We start from the raw sequence: 25354 nt of genomic DNA, 5'->3' as shown, positions 1-25354 counted from the left end.
AACTTTTTCATCATTCCAAACAGAAACTCTGTACCCATTAAGCAATAACTCCCCATTTCTCCCTCTCTCCAGACCCTGGTAACCTTTATTCTACTTTCTGTCTCCATGAATTTTCGTATTCTAGGTACTTCATATAAGTGGATTCATACAATATTTGTTATTTTGTGTTTGGCTTATTTCACTGAGCGTAATATTTTCAAAGTCCATCTATGTTGTAGCCTGTATCAGAACTTCATCCCCTTTTGTGGCTGCTGTATATTCCACATTTTGTTTCTTCATTCACCTATTGGTAGACATTTGAGTTTTTTTCCCCACCTTTTGGTTATTGTGAAGAAAGCCCTTCTGAACATTGGTATGCAGGTATCTGCTGAGTTCCTGTTTTCAGTTCTTTTGGGCATATACCTAGAAGTAGAATTGCTGGGTCACATGATAATTCTATGTTTAATTTTTTTTTTGGAACCACCATGTTGTTTTCACAGCAACTACATCATTTTATATTCCCACCAGCAGTGTGCAAGGGTTCCAATTTCTCTCTATCTTCACCAACACTCATAATTTTTCATTTTTATTTTTTTAATAATAGCCATCTTAGTGGTATCTCACTGCAGTTTTGATTTATATTTCCCTTCTGATTAATGAGGGCTGAACATCTTTTCGTGTGCTTATTGCCATTTGTATCTTTCTTGGAGAAATGTCTATTTAGGTCCTTTGCCTGTTTTTTAATTGGGTTGTTTGGTTTTTGTTGAGTTATAGGAGTTCTTTATATGTTCTGCCATGTGTTTGGTTTGTGTGTCAGGGTAATGTAGTGTTACAGAATGAGTTGACAAGTGTTATCTCCTCTTCAATTTTTTGGAAGATTTTGAGAACTAGTATTAACTCTTTGAATGTGTAGTAGAATTTATCAGTGAAGCTATCTGGTCCGGGGCTTTTCTTTGTTGGAATGTTTTTGATTACTGATTTAATCTCCTTACTATTTATAGATCTATTCAGATTTTCTGTTTCTTCTTGGGTCAGTTTTGTTACTTTGTGTGTTTCTAAGAATTTGTCCATTTTATCTAAGTTACCCAGTTTGTCAGCATACAATTGTCCATAATCTTTTCTTATAATCTTTTTAAATTTAGTGCCAGTTAAATAAATCACTAGTAATGTCCCCACTTTTACTTCTGGTTTTAGTAATTTGAGTCTTCCCTTTTTTTTCCTCAGTTCTTTAAGAACAGGTTGTAAAGGAGTCACATACGATACTTGTAACCTATATAAGACTCAGAATGAGGGAAAATGAACAAAGAAAGAAGATATGATTTGAGGGTTGGATTCATCTATGTAGTCTACATTTTGTTGATTATTAAACCTTGGGGTGCTGTAAGACCAGTTGCTTTCTTCAATTTGGGAATAGTGCAGAAATTTCCTGGCAGGAAATTCATGGTCCTGGTTTTTTCTGTGCCTAACAGCACTATTAGATATTTTAGGGCATACTAAAGGTATTCTAAAGGAGAGTTAATAAGCACATGATACAATGTACACTAATGAAAATACTTGCTATTATTTCATAAAAACTCACCAGTTTCCCAAAATGAATCCAGTCTGCATATACTGTTTGTCTTTCTGGAATTGTATGATTCTCTTTATTGTGGCTGTAAGTGACAAAAATTAATTTTGGAAAAATATAGGCAAAATGTCAGTTACCAGTTTATTGAATCAAAGGAAAGATTAAACAGCTAAACCTGAGATGAGAAAAGCACAGCTAAGTCTAAGGAAGAACAGGAATAAGAAAATTGATTGTCTCTAGTACCTTTGCCATCTCTCCTCTCTTCTCTCTTGTTGGCTTTATCTTCTCACTGAACAAATTACCTGCTTCTCGTGGCAGGAAATGTGGTTGCCAACCGCACCAGAATTTTATATCTTACAAATTCTATGATGGGAGAGGGACTGATTTTTTACTCTATAGATTCCAAATTGTAAAATCTTGGAAAAGATTGGAGCACCTGGGTGGCTTAGGTGATTAAGTGTTTGACTCTTGATATTGGCTTGGGTCATGATCTCCTGGGTTGTTAGATTGGACTGCAGCTCAGGGGAAGTCTGCTTGAGATTCTCTCCCACCCCTTCCCCCACAACTCGCATACATTTTCTCTCTCCCATTCTCTCTCTCTCTAAAAATAAATAAATCTTTTAAAAAATATAATCTTAGAAAAAATGTATTGGCTCAGCAAAAAGGTGCCCACCCAGTATCAACTCTGGCCAGGACCTTGTGGGAACATGACAGCCCTACTAATAGCCATGTAGAAAGAGGTAGGGTATAGGAAGAATGAAGTTCCTAGAAGAATGGGGATGGTGAATAGACAGTTAAATGAATGCCCATAATATATCAAAACTTGATTATGGTACATAAGATGACCAAATGAATGATACCACTTTTTCTCAGATAAAAGGGATTTACCCTATTGATAAATGTAGCTGTATGTACTTGAGATATTCTTAGTTGATAAAACCTCCCCCTGGATTGCCTAAGAGTTGTAGAGATGCTATACTTAGAATTCCAGCAATATACGCTCTCTCTCACTCCCTACTGTACTCTGCTTTTGTTTGTTATTCGGTCCTCTTTTTAACAACTTGAGATACATTTCACATAGCACAAAATTCACACATTTGAAATGTACAGCTCAGTGGTTTTCATAGTTGTACAACCATTACTATAACTAATTTTAGAACATTTTCAATACACCAAAGAGAAAGTCCATGCCTATTAGCAGCCACAACCCATTGCTGTCTATTCTCGCCCTCTTCCCTTTCCCGTCTACTTTCTGTCTATGGATTTGCCTATTCTGAATATTTCCTATAAATGGAATCATATCCTATGTGGCCTTTTATGTCTGATTTCTTTCATTTAGCATAATGTGTTCAAGGTTCATCTGTGCTTCATTTTAATTTTTGTGGTGAATAATATTCCGTTGTATGGGTATACTACATTTTAATTAGTCACAAATTGGCAGAGTAAAAATGAGACCCCAAAATATTTCAGTTGTGGTAAATATGTCTGAAATTGCAGCCCATAAAATCCACATAGAGTGGGCAGAGGTAAAGGAACTCAAAATAGAGGTAATAGAACTAGTGAATAGGAAGTTTTGTGACATCAGAAATGCCAACAAAAGTACAGTGATAATAAAAAAGGTTATTATGATCAGGAGAACTTCAGAATTTAAAATGCTGGATGCTATGAAAAACTGTGAGACTCAGTCTATATAATGACGTTATGCCAGTATTTGATTTTCTAAGCAGTAACTTTAATTAAGAATGTAATTGCTAAGAATCTTGATAAGTTGACCTTCTATTATTTTAAATTGTATCTAACCTTTGCTTAAATTGGATGTCACAGATTTTCTGTTAATTTGGTTACATCAGAGTCATAGTTTCTGTAAAACAAAATAACTTTTCAGTTCAGAATAATTAGGTTGTCCTGTAATGTTTGATTATAAAATATCAAATAATTTACATTTTTAATGTATCATTTTCTTTCAGGTTACAATGTAGGATTTTGGAAGTCCTCCCTCCATCACATCAAAATGGCTTTGCTAATGGACATGTCGGTAGTGTCGATGGAGAAACTATCATCATCAGTGATAGTGATGATTCAGAAACACAAAACAGTTCTTTTCAAAATGGGTAAGTGGTTTTTATTAATTTTTAAAATGTGTATCAGATTAACTAATGATACCCCATTGAAATAATTTTCTGTTTAACCCTTCTCTTTTTCCATTTGTAATAATACAGTGTAAAATCCATCCAAGTGATATGGTTCAACAATACGTGTTAGAATTTACAAAATTTAAAGTATCTAGTTAACTCTAGTCAGCTGCTTAGGAGCAATTGAAGTTCACCTCATTCAGTTACACCTATACATTCCAATTTAGTTTACTTTGAGAAAATTCATTCTGTACTCTGATTATTATACTTAATCACTTTATGGTGCATATGATAAAGAAACTAACCTTCTGAAGTTCAGTCAGTTGACAGCCTGGGTCAGCTGAGTACTCCTGGAGAAAAATCACACAAGCACATGTAGATTGGCATTGTCTACAGGTAAATTTAAAATCTCAGCTAAGTCTTCAACTGGTTAAAAGTTTCCATGTTTTAGCTCCACTCCCTCCTCTGTTCTCCACAACTGCTATTTAAATCTTTATTGCTCTGTTCTGTTCCCTCTCTGCCTTTTAGGCATCTCAAAATTAAAAATGTTTTTTCCGGTATGTCTTGTGTCTTTTTCTTCCCTATTGTCAGTGAACAGTACTATAATATTCTAATAAGACACCTGAGGCCACTTTAATTTTATTTTTTAAATTTTTATTTATTTATTTATTTATTTATTTACTTATTTATAGCATAGTTGGCACAAAATGTTATATTAGTTTCAGATTTAAAACAGTGATTCAGGGGATCCATGGGTGGCTCAGTGATTTAGTGCCTTCCTTCAGCTCAGGGCTTGATCCTGGAGTCCCAGGATCGAGTCCCACGTCAGGCTCCCTGCATGGAGCCTGCTTCTCCCTCTGCCTGTGTCTCTGCCTCTCTCTCTCTCTCTGTGTCTCTCGTGAATAAATGAATAAAAATCTTTTAAAAAATAAATAAAAATGAAAAAACAGTGATTCAGGCTTCCTGGCTGGCTCATTCTATAGAGCATATGACTCTTTATCTCAGGGTTGTGAGTTCAAGCCCACATTGGACATAAAGCTTACTTAAAACAAACAAACAAACAAAAAAAAAAACAGTGATTCAGCATCTCTTTATACTTAACACTGTACAACATAGTGATTCAGTTCTTTATACTTATGCTCCCTACAAGTATAGCTACCATCTGTTACAATATCATTGACTCTATTCCCTATGCTGTACCTTTGTATTCCTGTTACTTACTCATTCCATAACCAGAAGGCTGTATCTTTCACTCACCTTCACCCATTTTGCCCATTCCTCACCCCTCTCCCCTCCACTGACCATCAGTTTGTTTTCTTATCTTAGTTCTGATTCTGCTTTTTGTTTATTTATTCATTTGGTTTGTAGATTCCACATATAAGTGAAATCATATGATATTTGCCTATCTCTGACTTACTCCACTTAGCATAATTCCCCCTAGGTCTACCCATGTTGTTACAAAACAAGATCCCATCTTTTTTTATGGCTGCCTAATATTCCACCGTGTGTGTGTGTGTGTGTGTGTGTGTGTGTGTGTGTGTGTGTGTATTTATTTACTTATATTTTTAATTTCTTGAGGAACCTCCAGACTGTTTTTCATAGTGGCTGTACCAATTAACATTCCTATCAACAGTGTATCAGAGTCCTTTTTTCTCCTTTTTTCTCTACATCCTCACCAACACTTATTTCTTGCCTCTTTGATTTTTGCCATCCTGATAGGTGTAAGGTTTTGATTTGCATTTCCCTGATTATTAGTGATGTTGAGCATTTTTGTTGTTGTTGTTTTAAAGATTTTATTTATTTATTCATGAGAGACACAGAGAGAGAGAAAGAGGCAGAGACACAGGCAGAGGGAGAAGCGGGCCCCACTCAGGGAGCCTGACATGGGACTCGATCCTGGGACCCCAGGATCAGGCCCTGGGCTGAAGGCTTCACTAAACCGCTGAGCCACTCAGGCTGCCCTGAGCATTTGTTTTTAAGGAGGCTGCACTTCCATTGTGGAACTCAGTGTGGGGCTTAAACTCATGACCCTGAGATTAAGACCTGAGCTAAGATAGTCAGATGCTTAACCAACTGAGCCACCTAAAAGCCCCAGATGTTGAGTATTTTTTTTAAGATTTATTTATTTATTTTGAGAGAGAGAGAGAGAGACCAACCATGTGTGCATGAGTGGGAGAGGGACAAAGGAAGAGGACAGAGAGAATATCAAGCAGATTTCCCTGCCAAGCAGGGAGCCTGACACGGGGCTTGATCCCACCACCCATAAGATCATAACCTGAGCCAAGATCAAGAGTTGGACATCCAGGCACCCCTTGAGCATTTTTTAATGTGTCTGTTTGCCATCTATTAGTCACAGTCATGGTTAAGATCACTAACTTCAATTTAATATTCTAGCTATTTAGGCCTAGGCTTTAGGAAGCAAGGGAGAAAAATTATTAAAATGAGGTTTCTTTTTAATATTATATTTTAATTCCTTTTTTATAGGTGAATCCATATAAGAAGCTGTTTCTGTTGGTCTCTAATAACTACTTCCTTGGAAAGAATCCAGTTATGATTTTATTCTATATAGAGTTTTGTGTAAGCGTTATAGCAAAAATGCCATAAGAATATCTTCACTGATTGGAAAAAATGGTTTTGATTATATCATGCTTTATCTTCAGACATAAATTTCATGACATAGCAAGAAAAAACAAAAAATAATTTTTGTACACAAAAAATAACATTTTTATAGCCTTAATTCCATTAAGATAAAGTCCATAAATGAGTTTCTATGAACAAATAATATATAAGTAAAATAAATATATTTATGCATATATAATTATATACTCTAACTGGTAGTAATCTTTTTAAGTGCAGTCTATATTATACTTCACCAACCCTTTAAGTGTATAAAATGGTAGTGGTTAATTGCTAAGTTAGCACCAATTCAAAAAATGATTTAAAGATAAAAAATCAGATCTCTTGTTCTTAAACAACTGCTACTGATTCATTAAAACCTGCTTTTCTTTTTCCCTCTTTTCATTTCAAGAAATTCATATCAGTATTGGGAACTCCTATCATATTGCTTTCTGAACACTTGGAATTCTCTCTTTGATACGTTCTCTTGGGACAGTGCTTTTCAAACCACAGGTTATAGCCTCATGTAGGTTGTGAAATTAATGATGAACTTTAATGGAATAGAAAATATTAGACTGCACTCCATATAGTCAGAGTGAATGATTGAGTATATTTCCTGGTTTCTGTGTATACTGGGTCTCAATGTAAAGATCCTTGGTCTGACAACTAGGAACCTATTGCTGTTAAAGGTAAATACTTCAGTTTTATTTGTGTGATTATCTCATACTTCCTTTTTGTGCTGAGTATCTCCCCCCACCCACTACCTCGTATGTGCTGTATCTAAATCACTTTGACTATATCTGACCCTCATTGCTGAATGCTCCTTTTATCATCCTTTCATATCATTTTCTTCTCAATAATCATTATTTAATCCCCGTACATACGCATTTGCTTTCACAGAGGCAGCTTTTCAAGAATCTAATCACTTGTCTCTCCACTGCCACCACTAGCACCCTAGTCTATACTGCCATCACTTCTCACTTGGTTCATTGCATGTTTGCACTCTTGCCCCACATTCTGGCAGCCAGAGTAACTTCTTTCTGAAGTGTAAATTAAATCATTATCTCCACATTATTCAGTATCCTCTGGTGTCTTTTCAGAGTAAAATCCAAACCCTTACTGATGGCCTATAATCTGGCCCTTCTGTTTCCTCTCTTGACTGGATCTTTTATTCTTATTTCTTTTGCTTCTTGTGCAAACCATGCCTTACTTCCACCTCAGGGCCTTTACACATCCTTTCTCTCTTCCTTTAAACTCCTTTCCCTAAGATTTTTCTCATGAATTGCTCCTTCTTTTCTTTTAGATCTCTGCTTAAATGTTAACTTTTTTTAAGATTTTTTAATTTATTGATTTGAGAGAGAGAGAGACAGAGGGAGCACAAGCAGGGGCAGAGGCAGACAGAGAGGGAAACAGAGACACAGACTCCCCACCGAGCTGGGGACCTGGAGATCATGACCAGAGTTGAAGGCAGATGCTTAGCCATCTAAGCCACCTTAGGCACCACAATTGTTAACCTCTTATCAGGCCTATCTGGTCAGTGTATCAGGACTGTCACTATACAAAATAGAGTACCTCCACCCTGCAGTGTATTCTTTTAATAGCACTTAGCACCTACCCTGTTGTATATTTTTGTTTGCTTACATGTGTCTCCCCACTATATTTCTATTATGTTCACTACTTAATTCTTATTATTTAGTTTTTGGCATGTTGTAGGCTCTTAACTATTTATTGGACAGATAGATGAATACATTCTCAAAGGAGAGGTAAGATGAGAAGTTTGTGGAGGCAAGGATTAAATGCATAGCTTCTGCCAGTTCTTAAAACAGAGTAAACTACATTATCTCCACTTTTGCTCTTGGATTACATAGTTATTAAGAAGAAAACTTAGAAGAAAATCCAAGGGCTATTTGTTTACAAATTTATCCTACCTAAACTGGGTACTCTGTGCTTATTTATCTCTAGTTAATTTCCTCACACAGGAAAATTTATTAAATGAATAAAATACCTACCTAACATAAAATAGTGCTTTGTGCTATTTTGGCTAATAGAATGGTGAGGGATTCAGTAACTTATATAAAATCCTAGTTAAACTAAAAATACATTAGATTCTGTTATAGTGTGTTCTTAGAAACTAGATTTCCACTTAAAATCTCACATTTTTAAACAAATTATTAACTGATTTGTATCTTTGCTCTTTTTAGGAAGAAAAAAGATGCAGTTGATCCCTTATTATTCAAGTACAAGGTGCAACCCACTAAAAAAGAATTGTATGAGTGTGCTGTTGTTAAAGCAACACAAATCAGGTAAAACTCAGTATCTTATCTATGCTGGTTTAAAAGAGAATGATTATGTTCAATTAAGATTTGCTATAGAACAAACCGTGTTGCATGTGATTGTTCCCTTTTTAAAATAAATGTACACTTACAGACTGATAAAATGAATCCTAATGGACTCCATGAGCCCTTTGTAACTAACCCCAAAGTGTCTTCACTCTAAAAAATTAAGAAGGATCCTATTTATGAGGTACTTCTCATGAGAGAACTCAATTTTCAATGCTGAGAAGTCTGATGGTACTTAGAAATACGTAATTTGTAATATTTTATTCATTAGACACAAACATCTGATCAGTCTCTTCCCATTCCCTAAGAAAGTTAAGTAGTAACAAATTAGTATCTTCAAAAATTCCTGTTTGAGGGGTGCCTGAGTGGCTCAGTCAGTTAAGCATCTGACCCTTGATTTCAACTCAGGTCATGATCTTGGGGTCAAGAGATTGAGCCTTGTGTCAGGCTCCATCCATGCTCAGTGTAGAGTCGTGCTTGAGAGTCTTTCTCTCCCTCTCCCTATGCCCCTCCCCCTGCTCACACACTTTCATTAAGTAAATAAATCTTTTTTTTTTTTTTTAATAAATAAATAAATTCCTATTTGAGTCCTAATCAAAAGAGAGGGGTAATGAGTGGTTAATATTTAAAAGTATTCGCTTTAGGTTACACAGATCTATTTTAGGACAGTCCCCTTTGTTGCCTGCTGGGGTTAGGCCCTTAGTCATCTGAAAGTAAGTTGACATTATCAGCCAACTATCAACTTTCCACCTAGTAGTCAATCTTGTGTTTCATTTGATATAAAATGATTTTACTTGGGGCACCTGGGTGGCTCACTTGGTTAACTGTCTGCATTCGGCTCAGGTCATGAACCCCAGGGTCCTGGAATTGAGCCCCACACTGGGCTTCTTTCTCAGCAGAGAGCCTGCTTTTTCCCCTCTCTCGCCTCCTTACCACAACTATTTGTGCTCGCTCTTTCTCTCTCTCTCTCTCAAATAAATAAAATCTTAAAAATAAAATGATTTTACTTATTCTCATATACCTCTTATCCCCCCATATGTATATACTCATGAGTCCAAAAGAAAAGTGATAATAAATGCTGAGTGAATCCTGAGATACTCTAAGGAGATGTGTGTAGTTTTGTGTTTGGTTGGGTTTTGGGGACCCATCATTAATTTAAGATCTTTGGAGCATTCTGCATCTTATTTTATGTTGAAAAACAGCATTCCCAAAATAATGCTCATAGATTATTCACACTTTTTTTGAACTTTTTTTTTAAGTAGGCACCACACCGAGTGGGGCTTGAACTCATAACTGTGAGATCAAGACCTGAGCTGAAATCAGGAGGCAGACACTTAACCAACTAAGCCACGTAGGTGCCCCTAGATCATTCAGATTTTTGAATTTGTTTAATTTATGGGCAAATGAATAGTAGAGACCACCAATTTTTTCCTTATTCATAGTTTTATCTTTTTTTGGCCTTTAGTTATTCAAGACACGTTCTTTATATAATTTCCTTTAACTCATTTTTCTATTTACTTTTTTATTTACACTTTTTTAAAAGATTTTATTTATTTATTAATTTGAGTGAGAGAGTGAGTGGGGATTGAGGGGAGCAGAGACAGAGGGACAAGCAGACTCCATGCTGAGCGCAGAGTCCAGCACAAGACTCCCATCTCACAACCCCAAGATCACTATCCCAGCCCAATCAGGAATCATATGCTTAACTGACTGAGCCACCCAGGTACCCCTTGATTTATACTTTAAATGTAGTTCTCCTGGATCTTGGTTACAGTTTTAGTAAGTAATTTCTTTCTTAATGGGAGAGCCAAAGAATGATAAGGTAAGAATGTTATACTTGATAATAGAAAACTTAAATGACTTGCAGCTCTTTGTTAGCATCAACAGATAGTGCTGTTGTACAATGAAGAGATGGTACTATTTCTGTAGGAAGACTTTGATATAACAGTAGCACTGACAAGTAGAACTTTCTGCAAAAAATGGAAAGTTATATGTGTGCTGTCCATTATAGTAGCCAGTAGCCACATGTAGCTATTGATCACTTGAAATGTGGCTAGTAATGGTGAGGAACTTAACATTTAATTTTATTAAAAAACCACATGTGGCTAGAAGACACCATGTAGGACAATACAATTCTTGAGGACTAGTATATTTATTCACTAGTCCATAGTTAATTACCTTCTTATTGCCATCTACTGTATATATAGTACTGGGATATCACAGTAAACCAATCCTTTCTTTCATATAGTCCTTTCTATAAGAAAAGAATATACATTTTTGAGGAGGCTACTACTTTAAGACTATATTGTTTATTCACTCTTAGAAGCTTTTGACTTGGCTTTCTCTTGAAAGGAATACATTGAATTCAATTAAAACATTTAGTTTGTTTCCAGAACTTTTCCAGAAATATTTGGGTGTTGGCGGTGGGGGGGGGGGGGGGTGTTTGTTTTTGATTTGATTTTGATGGTGTTTGTTACCATTGTGGTTGCTGTTTTTGAATTTGGGGGCAAGGAAGAATCAAAAATAGCATATTTTTATAATCTTAATTCTAACTCTCTTTCATTTTAATTCCATGAACTTATTGGCTGCCATATGAAAGTTAAATACAAAATATTTTGAAACATGTTCAAGAACGATCGCAATATCCATTTGAATGTTGACTGATTTAGTGTTATGTGATATCTGGTAGTTTACTGATTTTAGTTTTTTAAAGAATTTCAGGGGCATCTGGGTGGCTCAGTGGATTAAGCATCTGCCTTCAGCTTGGGTTGTGATCCTAGGGTCCTGGGTTCAAGACCCATGTCAGACTCCCTGCTCAGTGGGGAGTCTACTTCTCTTCTTTTGTTCCCTGCTCGTGGTGTCTCTCTCTCAAATAAATAAAATCTTAAAAAAAATTTTTTTTTCAATGGTTATATTTTTAGAAAGGATCATCTCATTTTCTAAAATTTGGTTTTACTAAATAGTGTATTTAGTAATAGCAACAAATACACTAATAGTGTATTTAGTGTATTCCTTGAGGTTTATTTGATTTCTAAGTTTTTTTAATTTTTTTTTCTTTAATTATTTATGATAGTCACACACACAGAGAGAGAGAGAGAGAGAGAGAGAGGCAGAGACACAGGCAGAGGGAGAAGCAGGCTCCATGCACCGGGAGCCCGACGTGGGATTCGGTCCCTGGTCTCCGGGATCGCGCCCTGGGCCAAAGGCAGGCGCCAAACCGCTGCGCCACCCAGGGATCCCTTCTAAGTGATTCTTATGCAGCAAATGTGTATATTATGTTTGTAAAGCACATTTATAATAATAGATCCACTCAAGTTGATCTTATAACATTCAACATAAATACTTCTGTATAAAGTTTCTCATAACTTCTATATAAATACTATTGGAAAATGAAATATCCTTCTTTTCCTAAACTTGAATTTGAGATTGTGGATTTATAGAGATTATGGAGTTTGAAATGAATTCTTTGATACTAACACTTCACTCTTTTTCCTCCTTTTTCCCTGGTAGCCGGAGAAAACACTTATTTTCTCGTGATAAATTAAAGCTTTTTCTGAAGCAACACTGTGAACCACAAGATGGGGTCATTAAAATTAAGGTAATGAGAAGTGAAATTATTTATTGGAAGGAGGAGAAAAAAAGGAGGAACAGGTTAAAAAGAACATCAGAAACCAATACTAAGCAGATGGATTGTATTTTATTCATTATCATTAAGGAGAAAAAATCAAGTTTAGAAATCTCACATTGTGAAATAAATAAGTGGTAAAGCTAAGACTATTTTTTTTTGACTGAGAAATATTTAACTCCTTTTGGAGAAATACTAAGTAAAACATCAGTAAAATGGGTAGTGAGATGTATGCATGTGTCAAAAGTCAGCTACTAAATGCTTAAGATTTGTGTATTTCATAGTTAATAGATGTTACATCAAAAGAAAAGAAATGAAAAAAAAAGGAATATATGAGTTTTATGTGAAAATTACCATTTCAAGTCTCTACAGACCAAGATAGATTATTTAACAAATAAAACTGGGACACCTGGTTAACTTGGGAAAAACGAAGTTAGAACTACTCAAATGGGGCAGGGAAGGAAATAAAGCAATTATTAATGTTCTGCATGTTGAAGTACTTAGGAAGAGCAAAAGAAAAGAAATTCCAAGGATAAGACTGATTTGACGATATAAGTTTAATGTAGGTTTATAAACATCACAGGGGTGCCTGGGTGGCTCAGTTGGTTAATAAGCATCTGATTCTTGATTTCAGCTGGGGTCATGATCTCAGAGTTGTGAGTCAGCTGGAAGATTATCTCCCTCTGCTGCCCTCTCCCTACATGTGCGCTCTCTCCCTCCCTCTCTTCCTCTCTCCCTCTCCCTCTCTCTGATAAATAAATCTTTAAATAAAAATGAAAACATAATGAATAGATTTCAAGGGCAAGTGCTAGAAGAAAAATACTTCCAGTAAATACAGTGAGGAGCTCAAATCAATTAGAAAAACACAAATATCCCAGTAGAAGAATAAACAAATAGGCATGATCAAAATTCATAGTGGATGATATATAAAAACTTGAAAACATAGAATCATCTGAAATAATTTTGTTAATGTAAGCATATTTATGTTTTTGTCTTGATAAGAGAAAAAAGCTTAAATTGTGCTCACTCTGTAGCTTTGAAAATCATGGATAGCCATGTAAAAAAGATGCTTACAAAAAGTTAATGATTCAAATACTTGAGAAGTGGCTAGAACTGTGCTGGCATTGGTAGGCAGTCAGTCAATATGAAATGAGTTGTAGTATGTGTATCATAAATAGCAAGTTGGCTAATTTCCCTAATTTATAAAAATCTTATGTATCAATGAACAAAAACAACCTAATTGGGGAAAAAATGGTAGAAAGCCTCAGGAGTTTTACACCAAGGAAAATAGTCAGTAAACATGAACAGAAGTTCACCTTTATTTAATAAAGAAATGACAATTAAAGTGACAGTAAACATTCTTCTCTTAGAGTATAACAACAGATTATTAGCAGATATCTAGTGTACTTGCACACACAGAAATAACAAAGTTTTAATACCTGATGTGGGGCAACCTGGTGACTCAGCAGTTTAGCACCGCCTTTGGCCCAGGGCATGATCCTGGAGTCCCAGGATCGAGTCCCATGTCGGGCTTCCTGCATGGAGCCTGCTGCTCCCTCTGCCTGTGTCTCTGCCCCCGCCCCACCCACCCCCCGCCCGCCCCTCTCTCTCTGTCTCTCATGAATAAATAAATAAAATCTTAAAAAAAAAAAAAAAATACCTGATGTGGTAAGTGTAGTCTGCTATTAAGAGTACTGCAAGAGGGCATCCCCGGTGGCACAGCGGTTTAGCGCCGCCTGCAGCCTAGGGTGTGATCCTGGAGACCCTGGATCGAGTCCCACGTCCGGCTCTCTGCATGGAGCCTGCATGGAGCCTGCTTCTCCCTCTGCCTGTGTCTCTGCTTCTCATTCTCTCTCTGTGTCTCTATGAATAAATAAATAAAATCTTAAAAAAAAAAATACTGCAAGAACACAAAGATGTATTTGTTTATTGTGTATTATGGATGTATGAATGAGGAACATTGGCAATTAATGTATTAAAGCCTATTTTGACCTTTTGTGAGCATATATATTTGAGAAGAAACCACTCATATGCTTTATTCATATGCTAATATGCTAATATTCATATTTAAAGGGCAATCTGTATATTCAGGTGTGATTTACGTGGGATAGTCAACTACCATCTTAATAGACTTTAATGTAAAATCTTAATAGATTCTTGATTTATTATGATAGCCAGAACTGATTGAATTTTAAATGTTCAAAGCTGTATTCTACCAAGATTACGATTATTACACAAAATTTAATTCCCAGTTGAAATGTTTCTGTTTTAACAATTTAAATTTTTGTATCATGGGCAGCCCGATGGCTCAGCAGTTTAGCGCCTGCCTTTGGCCCAGGGCATGATCCTGGAGACCTGGGATCAAGTCCCACGTCGGGCTCCCTGTGTGGAGCCTGCTTCTCCCTCTGCCTGTGTCTCTGCCTCTCTCTCTCTCTCTCTCTCTCTCTGTCTCCCATGAATAAATAGATAAAATCTTTAAAATAAATAAATTTTTGTATCACTATTAAACATTTTCTGAAAAATATTTCTGTAAGAGGCATGTTTTCTTCAAGAGAAATAATAGTGATCTTGGCTATTAGACCAAAAATAATCTTCAGAATTGCTAGCCAAAAATAAAAAGTTTTGAGTTGGACATGGATGCAAGGTGAATAAGTTCTGAAACTTTTAGCTCTAGCAATTTTCCTAACATCACACAACTTCTGGTAAAAATGAGATTGACTTCTCTGAACTTAAAATTCTAAATTGAAACTTGATAAGAATTTATCAGCATTTCTCCTTTGCCAGATCAACTTTAAAATTTGATACATAAAGCCTTTTTTGAAAAAATAAGTTTTATTACCCCCAATTAGGGGGAAAATCTAAATGTTCCGCAATTAGGAAATGATTAAGAAAAATTTATTGGGTTAATACAGTAGATTTGTAACATTAAATATGTGGATTACTTATTTACATAGAAAATTCTGTACAAAATTAGTCAAAAGCAATGCAAACCAAAAAAGATTACTGTATAAACATAATTTTGAAATAGTTTTAGAAACTCTTGAACAGTTAAGAAACTCAGTTGAATAGTTAAGAAACTCTTGAACCATTCTTGCATATTTTATGGGGGGGGAATCCTTTGAATTGAATCGTGGTTTTCTTTCTGGTAAAGCTGACTGATAATAAATCAAGTAAACCAGCTAAAATGTATAACACTGGATAAAGAAGAGATGGTGTTGTATCACACACACAATGGAATATTACTCAGCTATCAGAAAGAATGAAATCTTGCGATTTGAAACAACACAGAGGGAACTAGAGGTTATTATGCTAAGCATAGAGGAAGACAAATACATGATTTCACTCACGTGGAATTTAAGAAATAGATGAACATGGGGAAGGGAAGGAAAAATAAAATGAGAACAGAGAGGGAGGCAAATCATAAAGGACTCTAACTCTTGGAAACAAACAGGGTTGCTGTAGGGGAGGGGGGCGAGGGGATGGAGTAGTTGAGAGATGGGCATTACAGAGGGCACTTGATGTAATGAGCACTGGGTGTTACATGCAACCGATGAATCAGTAAATTCTACCCCTAAAACTTAAAAAAAAAAAAAAATAGAGAGAATTTAAAGATGTGTGTTACTGTATATTAACACATGAGATTCTAATGTTTAGAATGTTCCACTGTTTAACAGCAGTCATATGACATTTTAGAGCGCATCTCTATAAGGCTTCCAAATGGTGTTATTACTGTACCCTATGTCTTTTTTTGTTTTTATGAAGGCATCATCTCTTTCAACATATAAAATAGCAGAACAAGATTTTTCTTACTTCTTCCCTGATGATCCACCCACATTTATCTTCACTCCTACTAATAGAAGAAGAGGGAGACCTCCCAAACGAGTATCTATTAGTCAGGTAAGTAGAGAACGGATAAAAGCCGCATTGTAGCTCTTAATAAAACTGTTGATGGGATACCTGGGTGGCTCAGTGGTTGAGCATCTGTCTTTGGCTCAGGGTGTGATCCCAGAGTCCCAGGATCGAGTCCCGCATTGGGCTTTCTGCATGGAGCCTGCTTCTCCTCCCTCTTCCTATGTCTCTGCCTCTCTCTCTCTCTCTCTCTCTCTCTCTCTGTCTTTCATGAATAAATAAAATCTTAAAAAAAAAAGAAACTGTTGAAAATCACAAGCAGTGTTTGGTTCCCCTCACCCACATAGCCTTAGGAAGGAACACATTTCTTTGTGTACAATGTGTGTAATGTATGTTGATAACTGCTTAGCAGTGAGGCTTGTGGAAGTTTTAAGTGTGAATTGGACATACCTTTAATGCCACAGAGATTTTATACCAAAGTGGAAGCAAGCATATAAGCAGTTACCGAAACATAAAGCAGGAAGAAGCGCAGGGAATAAATTATGGGATTGAAACATGAAGAGCATTTAAAAGATAAAAGATAGTAATAATATTATACTAAGCAGGTTACAGACCATTATTCTCACAAGAAGTACAGTAAAAAAATCTTTTGACATTATTTAACATTGACCATAAAAATGTTTTTGACATAAGCCTCTTTTATAGTTGATGTCTACACCATTTAGTTTTATAAGGTACCTTGGAAATTTTGTTTTGTTTTGTTTTGTTTTCCTAATACATATTTTTAAGATTCTCCTTGTAGATCACTGGTTGTGTTTCCTGGGAGCTTTCTGTGCTAATTTGCAGAGCTATAGAACTAACTCATATTCTGTATGTTGCTATGATTAAGATTATCAAAAGTTCAATTATGCTTAGAAATAGAATCTTATTGTACTATAAAGAAAGTATACTTGATGAAAGTTTTAAAACTTTTATTACGGGAAACCCGGGTGGCTCAGCAGTTTAGCACCGCCTTCAGCCCAGGGCCTGATCCTGGAGACCCGAGATCCAGTCCCACATCGAGCTCCCTGCATGGAGCCGGCTTCTCCCTCTACCTGTGTCTCTGCCCCTCTCTTTCTCTCTCTCTCTCTCTCTCTCTCTCTGTCTCTCATGAATAAATAAAATCTTTTAAAGAAATAAAGATTAATAAATAGAACTTTTATTAAGAACAAGCAGACCATCAGTTTGTAAAAGTTTCTCCCTTTTTTTAGGAGGACAGCGTTGCTAATAAACAGACTATTGCAAGTTATAGGAACAAAGCTACTAAAGAAAAAGACAAACTTTTGAAACAAGAAGAAATGAAGTCACTGGGTAAGTTTTAATATTCTCTCCAAGAACTGTTTAGGTAGAGAAAAGAATTTTTCTGTGTTTGGTGGAGGGTATTTCTGAAATGGCATATTTCTGTTATTTGGGGTTCTTTTTTTAAGCATAGTTTTTCTCCCTGCATCTATAGACTTTTATGATAAATGAGATGTGCGTTCATCTCTTAAGAGATTCTGCATTTCTAACAAGGTGATACTTTGCTACTAGTCTTAGGGCCACACTTAGAGTAGCAGGACTTTGAAAGGCAGGTATATGTTCCAGTGCAGTACTTTATCTTAAACCCAGTCAACCTGCTTTCCCATTTTAATCCCCTGCTGGCTCCCTCCAGCAATTTACAACCCCTGTGACTCTACTGATCACATTTAACCATTATTTCAGGGATTCTTTTGTTACCTTAAAAAATATGTTATTTTCCGTCTGTGAATAGTTCTAAGTTTGACCTTCTCCACAGCTTTTGAAAAGGCTAAATTAAAAAGAGAAAAAGCAGATGCCCTAGAAGCAAAGAAAAAAGAAAAAGAAGATAAAGAGAAAAAGAAGGAAGAATTGAAGAAAATTGTTGAAGAAGAGAGACTGAAGAAGAAAGAGGAAAAAGAGAGACTTAAAATAGAAAGAGAAAAGGTATTCATTCAAGTATATTAGCTATGCTCACTATATAATAAATAGTGTTTTGCATATTTAAATTCATGGTTAGGGATCCCTGGTGGCACAGCGGTTTGGCGCCTGCCTTTGGCCCAGGGCGTGATCCTGGAGACCCGGGATCGAATCCCACATCGGGCTCCCGGTGCATGGAGCCTGCTTCTCCCTCTGCCTGTGTCTCTGCCTCTCTCTCTCTCTCTGTAACTATCATAAATAAATAAAAAATTTAAAAAAAAATGTTAGCTATTAAAAAAAAAAAAAATTCATGGTTAATTTTCTTTTTTTTTTTTAATCCATGGTTAATTTTCAAATGCTTTTACCTCTTTTATTTATATTTCTAGTTGTACATAGAGTGCTGATAAAGTTACTGGTTTAGCTTTCTTTTGCTTTGGAAAATTTAATGAATAATTTAGAGTTCAACGTATATATATACATGCCTTTATACCCAAAACCTCTTAAGTACAATTCTTTCTCTTTTTTAAAGATTTTATTTGGGATGCCTGGGTGGCTCAGTGGTTGAGAGTCTGCCTTCGGCTCATGGCATGATCCTGAGTGTGGGGATAGTCCCACATTGGGCTCCCTGCAGGGATCCTGCTTCTCCCTCTGCCTATGTCTCTGCCTCTCTCTCTCTCTCTCTCTCTCTCTCTCTGTCTCTCATGAATAAATAAATAGTCTTTTTTTAAAAAGATTTTATTTATTTGAGAGAGAGCACAAGTGAGAAAGAGGAAGAGAGCACAAGCAGAGGGGCAGAGAGAGGAGAAACAGACTTCCCACTGAGCAGGGAGCCCAACATAAGGCTCAATCCCAGGACCCTGGGATCATGAGCTGCAGGCAGCCACTTAACCTCCTGAGCCACCCAGGTGCCCCTTAATACAATTCTAAAGTCCATTTTCTTCATTATTTAGACTTCCAAATTTATGGAAGATGATATCCATAAAACTTGCAAAAGTAAAATACATAATTAGAAAAATGCAATAGAATCTACAAATATCAAGAATATTAGTGTTATTCTCCTTGAAGAACAAAGTATCTGTAAAAATAGATTTTTCAATAAATCTTTTATTAAAAAAATATATCTTTTATATATTTTTATAAGATATTCCTTAGAGAATTCTGTGGCTGGTTTTCTCCTGAGTCAGTAAGTGTCATTCATTTTCTAGGATATTCACAAATAGCCCTAGCTGATCTTATTACACCCTGTGCGCATTTAAATTGCCTCTAGTTCCTTGAACTATTTCAAATAGGCCATTGGGATGGATGTGGAGGTATAATATATGTACACTCAAGAAAATGTAGAGGACAAAAAAACCACTTGTAATCTAAATGTGGTTATATTTAGAGATAGCATTTAAAAATTTTTTTTATTTATTTGAGAGAGGGGATGGGCAGAGGGAGAGGGAGAGAGAATTTCAAGCAGACTCCCTGTTGTGCATGGAGCCTGATAATGGGGCTCTTTTCCCAAGACCCTGAGATCATAACCTGAGCCAAAAACCAACAGTCAGATGATTAACAGGCTGAGCCACCCAGGTGCCCCTAGAGATAGCATTTTTTAACACTTGAATTTATTTCTAATCTTTATTCTGGGCCTTAAAAAAGATGCAGCATCTGTAATTTTGTAATTTTTCTGTTTTGTTTAATGTTGAACTATTTCTTCCTGGTATTAAGTAATAAGTAAGGTGGGATTTTTAGTAACTGCATGATAGTTAATCAGATAAGTACAGGTAAGTGCTTTAAAATTTTTTGCTCATAAAAAAACATAATAAAATAAAATAAGATAAAATTTTTTGCTCATCAATAATGGTACCCTATTCAAATTTATGAATTAAAAGTCTTTACTGTTTTTGGATTATGTCCCTGGATAAATTCATAGAAGTAGAATAATAAGTCAAAGGGTAAAGATACTTAACACTTTTTCTATACACATACATAGATATGTGTTTGCTAAACATGCTTATTTTACACCCTTAGCAATAGTGAATGAGAATACCCATCTTATGGGGTGTAGGGGGAAGACTTACTATAGCAGACTACTTAAAGCACAATTAGTAAGTTCTGTAACTATCTCTAGTCGTTATATGTTGAAAATTTGATAAGTTCACATCTGTTACCTCCAGTGGTCCTGAATTTCAAAGGAAGAGAATAATATGAACATGTTAAATATTTGTTGGAAAATAATTATAAAATATAATATAAAATAAAATATTTTATTTGCACTCTGCTTTATTGGAGATTTTTTAGGGTCATTATTTATCTTCCAGTGTAAAATACCAGAACCAAAAAGTAAGGGTGTCAAAAGACCAAATGAGCAAGACTGATGACCTGGATTAAAAGAAAAAAAAAAAAAATCTACCAACTGTGTTCTGATATTGCTTTTACTTACCCGTCCCTCTGTCCTTAGGCTATTAGGTTTAAATGAATCTTGAAAATAACTAGGTTACAAATATGGGGGGAGGTTTTATTTTAGGTACTCTAATAATTTGTTACCTTACTTTGTCAAGATTCAATTGATTTGAAGTAGGAGAAGAGCCGCTATAGGCAGTCAGATTGAATTAATATTTATCCAGGGGCTACTCTGTGTGAGACATTTTCCATCTTTGTAGCAATTGTGTTAGGCAGGCATTGTTTTGATCAGTGGTTCTAACACTTTACCATGCATCAGAATCACCAGAAAGACTTACTAAAACATCAACTGCTGGGTCTCAACCCGAGTTCCTTGTTGAGTAGGTCTGGTTTAGGGCCCAAATATTTGTAATTTTTACAAGTTTCTAGATGATGCTGATGCTGCCTTATAAAATTCTTATACAAATTTTTATTAACCTTATGTTTTAGGAAAGAGAAAAATTACGTGAAGAAAAGCGAAAATATATGGAATACTTAAAACAGTGGAGTAAACCTAGAGAAGATATGGAATGTGATGATCTTAAGGTATAAGCATGTTATGTGATATTTCACACCCATACTCTATGTGCTGTGTGGCTTTGCTGATGAAATTTTTCTTTCTTTTTAATAGTGGCTTCTTCATATTTAAGAAGAAATAGCTAATTAACCAAATGCAGTATTTAAGAGTTCTGAAGCGACACTGTTAGTAGTTTATAACAAACTTTGATAATAATTCTCATTCTGCAGATATAATTTGTCATTTGTATGATCGCCGATAATCCAGTATTATCATTTCATCTCAGTTCATAAGGAATCTCTTCTAAATTTAGTAGATGGTAGATTAATTCTATTCCATATCCTAAGGAGATCCTGCTTTAAAGTTAATATTGATGCAGCTAATGCCTTGATCTCAGAATCTAGGTTAAAAGTCCCTCTTAATTAGAAGTGTTGTCAGAAATACACATCAGCCCAAAGCTGTTCTTAGTTTGGTAAAGAAAAATGTCCCTAGTGACTGTGCTTTAGTAAAGCTGGCATAAGGCCAAGGCAACCATAATCTTATAAGTTCCAAAGTTGATTGTGATAAATATCCAGGGTTGAGAATCACTAGTCTACCTGAAATAAATCTTACTCAGTAAAAAGTATATATCTACCTTTTACAGTTTTCTGTACTTGACTTAAATAGTTATATAAATTGTTTAATCTTCCAGGAACTTCCAGAACCAACTCCAGTGAAGACTAGACTACCTCCTGAAATCTTTGGTGATGCTCTGATGGTTTTGGAGTTTCTTAATGCTTTTGGGGAACTTTTTGATCTTCAGGATGAGTTTCCTGAGGGAGTAACCCTAGGCAAGTGCTATTGCTATGTTATAGTTCACCCTAAAATTAGTAGCTTAAAATAATAAATCATTATCTCTCAAAGTTAGAGAGATAGAGTCACTGGAACTAGCCGTCCAGCTCTTTCTTGAAGTCTCTCATGTGGTTACAGAAAGTGGCTGGGACTGGAGTTATCTGAAGGCTTACCTGACTGGGTGGGTGTTCAAGATAACTTCCTCATACAAATGCCTGGTGCCTCAGTGCTCCTACATATGGCGTCCCACTCCATCAGGATAGCATATACTACTTATGTGGTATCTAAGGCTCCAAAAAGAAGAGGACAGAAACTGCCAGTCTTCTTAAAGGCTAGGCTTGGAACTGCAAACCTTATTTCTGTCATATTCCATTGGTCAGGCCTGCTGGGATTTAAAGGAATGAAGGAATAGATTCCTCTTCTCGAAGGTGTCATGGCTTATGGAAGTTCAGGGGAGAAAGGAGTTGACATTAGCTGCATTTAGAGACAAGTTACTGCCTACCTTTAATTTGTGATTCTGTATTGCCTCTGTACTTTTGCTTTTATAAACATCATAAGAACTACATTAAGGAGGGCTTTGAATCTCATTTTGGATTTTTAATTGTCAAATAGCTAGATAATTTTCTTAAAATCAAAATAAAGCCCTCAAAGACAGAATTATAATGCCATTGTTATTTTAATAAAAGTATATTCTTCAGGAGGGCTTTTACATTCCATCAGTTTCTCTTTATGAGCAGAGTGAGGCATAATCATTGTGCCTTACAGACCAAGGTCTAAACAATGCTGGTTTAGGTAAGATAAATTAGATAAGAAACATTTATGACTTGGATACAATATTAAGATTACACCTAATACTAATGATTACCTCTCCTTTGCACTACTTGGTAAACAGTAATGTCCCACATAGCTCTTGAGAACAGTGGGACAACAATAACAAATCTTTTTTGAGTTGTTATTCAAATTAGAATAAAATGATGATTTTTAATATGTGCTTTAATTTGCACCTGAAATTTAAACTTAAAATGAAAATATTGATCTGAGGAGGCTAATTTTGCTTTTCTTGAATGTAGTGATTTTGGCTTATGATTTTATTATATTTCATTGTAATCATTATAATTTGTTTTTTTATTTTGCCTTGGATAATACTCTACTTTGATAAATAGACACTTAAAAAAATCATTACACAGGCTGTTGTTTGATTAAAATGTTTATTATTCCAATGGAGTTGTTTTTTTCAGTACATGAACGGAACTTTAAATTCATTTTAAACATTTTATTCACAGAAGTGTTAGAGGAAGCTCTTGTAGGAAATGACAGTGAAGGCCCACTATGTGAATTGCTTTTTTTCTTCCTGACTGCCATCTTCCAGGCGATAGCTGAAGAAGAAGAGGAAGTAGCCAAAGAGCAAATAACGGATGCTGACACCAAAGGTCAGAATTCACTATTATTGCTGATTGATAGTAGCTTTGTAGCTTTGGAACTGATTTTTGAAGGTTATTTTAAAATTTACCTTGATTTTACAGTTACAAAATACAACTGTTCATGTTCCCCAATTCTTGAGTCATATATGAACAATACATTATCAGTTTCATAAAAACTAATATATCCTGTTTCTGATGACCTTAAAATATCTACTCCCATCCCACAATCTATCTTGCTTTTCATTCCTTTAGATTTCCCCTATGATTTAGGAGCATTACAGATGTCATTGACCAGCATCTCTAATTCCAAGAGATTCTTCTAAATGGCAATGATTTTTTTTTGCCTCCACCTAGGAAATACTTTAATTATTGTTATCATTACTTTAAATTGAAAATGCTATTGCTGATTTCATTTGAGATGTGACAGTTTGTAGATAAGAGTCATGTAAAATTTAATTTTTTTATTTCACCAACAGTTTGAACTAGAAATTTTGCTGTTTAAATTCTGTGCACTTAAATATCTAAAGTCAGTGTATGGCACATATTAATGTAGGACTAATTCTTGGAGAAACCCTTTCTTATTTTTAAAACAGAGTATGATCACTATTTTGTTTAGAACTTACCTTAACCAGAGGAATTGTTAAGCATTTGTATTAAGAGATTGATTTGCTTCCTGAATCATACTCTCTGTGAACTTTGCCACATAAAAGATTTAGGATCGGAAGCCTTTTTAAACAGTACTTAAGTGTATTTGCATAAAAATTCACAATAAGAAATAACTTTTGGGAGACATTTTGTTAGCATTCTCTATACAAAAAGATGGGACATTGTTGCATTCAGATAGTATTGTTGACCTTAGATAACTTGAGCTTGTATTTTTATGCCTGGTCCCTGAAGCAACAGGATGATGATAACTATGCATCTGATGTTGATTATCTTTTTATTTTACAGCCTGAGTTCAAACAAAATATATTCTCTAACATGAGTGCTAACCACCATAGGTCCCTTATCAAGGTCATTTTAATAGTGTTGTCCCTTTTATCATCTCAGATGACTTAGTCCATAAAATGAGACTGAACTAAAGGGAAATTAGAAGGGCAAACCATTGATAAAAGTCTAAAGATTTTCTGAGATAACAAGTACCAGCACTAAAGATGCATTATCTAAGAAAATGTAGCAGATACTCATTCTTTTAGCCATTAAGTTCTTTTAATGACCAGTAACATCACAGGGTTATGGACCAAGTTCTGACCATAATATAAGGTATAAATTTGTATTTAATTCAGAATTTGAGGCAGACGAATTTTGTAGTTTTGTAATGACAAAAAGTGGGGTGACAAGGAAATTATGTTGGAAAATCAGATAGCATAAAGAAAAAATATATGTGACTATTGGCGTTTGTATTGCCATTGTAAGTTCCTTTCATGATTTGTTCGATCTGTAATTTTTACAGCTCTAATCCTGTATAGGACTATCTATACATACTAATACAAGGTCTACCTCTGAATAAGTATTGGTCGTTAAATAGAGGTTTTAGTGTTCCTTTTAAAGCTATTTATTTAAATGTCAGGGAGAGGAAAAAATATGTTTTGGAATTTTTCCACCCTTTTTCACTTCCCTGTTGTATTGGCTGCATTTTACAGTTATTTCAGTTATAGTAGGGACCCTAGGCTATTCTCCCAAGTATTTTCCTCATGTTTTCCTATCGCCATAACAAAAAAGCTTTGCCACAGTCCTTTCTGAAAGCAACAGATGGGGATGCCTGGGTGGCTCAGCAGTTGAGCATCTGCCTTTGGCCCAGGGCATGATCCTAGAGTCCTGGGATCAAGTCCCACATCAGGCTCCCTGCATGGAGCCTGCTTCTCCCTCTGCCTGTGTCTCTGCCTCTCTCTCTCTCTCTCTCATGAATAAATAAAAAACTATTAGTTTTTATAGTGTTAAATATAAAACTATATAGTTTTATTTATTTTTTTTAAACTATGTAGTTTTATAGTGTTAAACACTATATATGCAATATTTCATTTACCATCCTTGTTGTATAAATAGGTATAATAGATTGGTAGATTATTATTAATTATTTTCTGCTTTTAACAAAAAAACT

The 25354-nt window shown here is 35.3% G+C and overlaps 1 protein-coding gene across 3 annotated transcripts in view; it reads left to right on the top strand.

Annotated features, from left to right (window-relative positions):
• The window catches only part of BAZ1A (bromodomain adjacent to zinc finger domain 1A), an 89520-nt gene that overhangs the window by 32684 nt on the left and 31482 nt on the right, over positions 1-25354 (top strand). For all 3 annotated transcript variants that reach the window (XM_038544479.1, XM_038544480.1, XM_038544478.1), the window contains 9 exons: positions 3514-3657; positions 8496-8597; positions 12144-12231; positions 16021-16155; positions 17358-17457; positions 17921-18087; positions 20935-21030; positions 21693-21831; positions 23116-23262. In XM_038544479.1, the coding sequence (XP_038400407.1) occupies positions 3514-3657; positions 8496-8597; positions 12144-12231; positions 16021-16155; positions 17358-17457; positions 17921-18087; positions 20935-21030; positions 21693-21831; positions 23116-23262 (1118 nt within the window). The remainder of the gene's footprint in view (positions 1-3513; positions 3658-8495; positions 8598-12143; positions 12232-16020; positions 16156-17357; positions 17458-17920; positions 18088-20934; positions 21031-21692; positions 21832-23115; positions 23263-25354) is intronic.

This window comes from Canis lupus, chromosome 8 (assembly GCF_011100685.1).
Source record: "Canis lupus familiaris isolate Mischka breed German Shepherd chromosome 8, alternate assembly UU_Cfam_GSD_1.0, whole genome shotgun sequence".
Taxonomy (NCBI): domain Eukaryota; kingdom Metazoa; phylum Chordata; class Mammalia; order Carnivora; family Canidae; genus Canis; species Canis lupus.
This window is presented reverse-complemented; position numbering and strand designations above follow the sequence as displayed.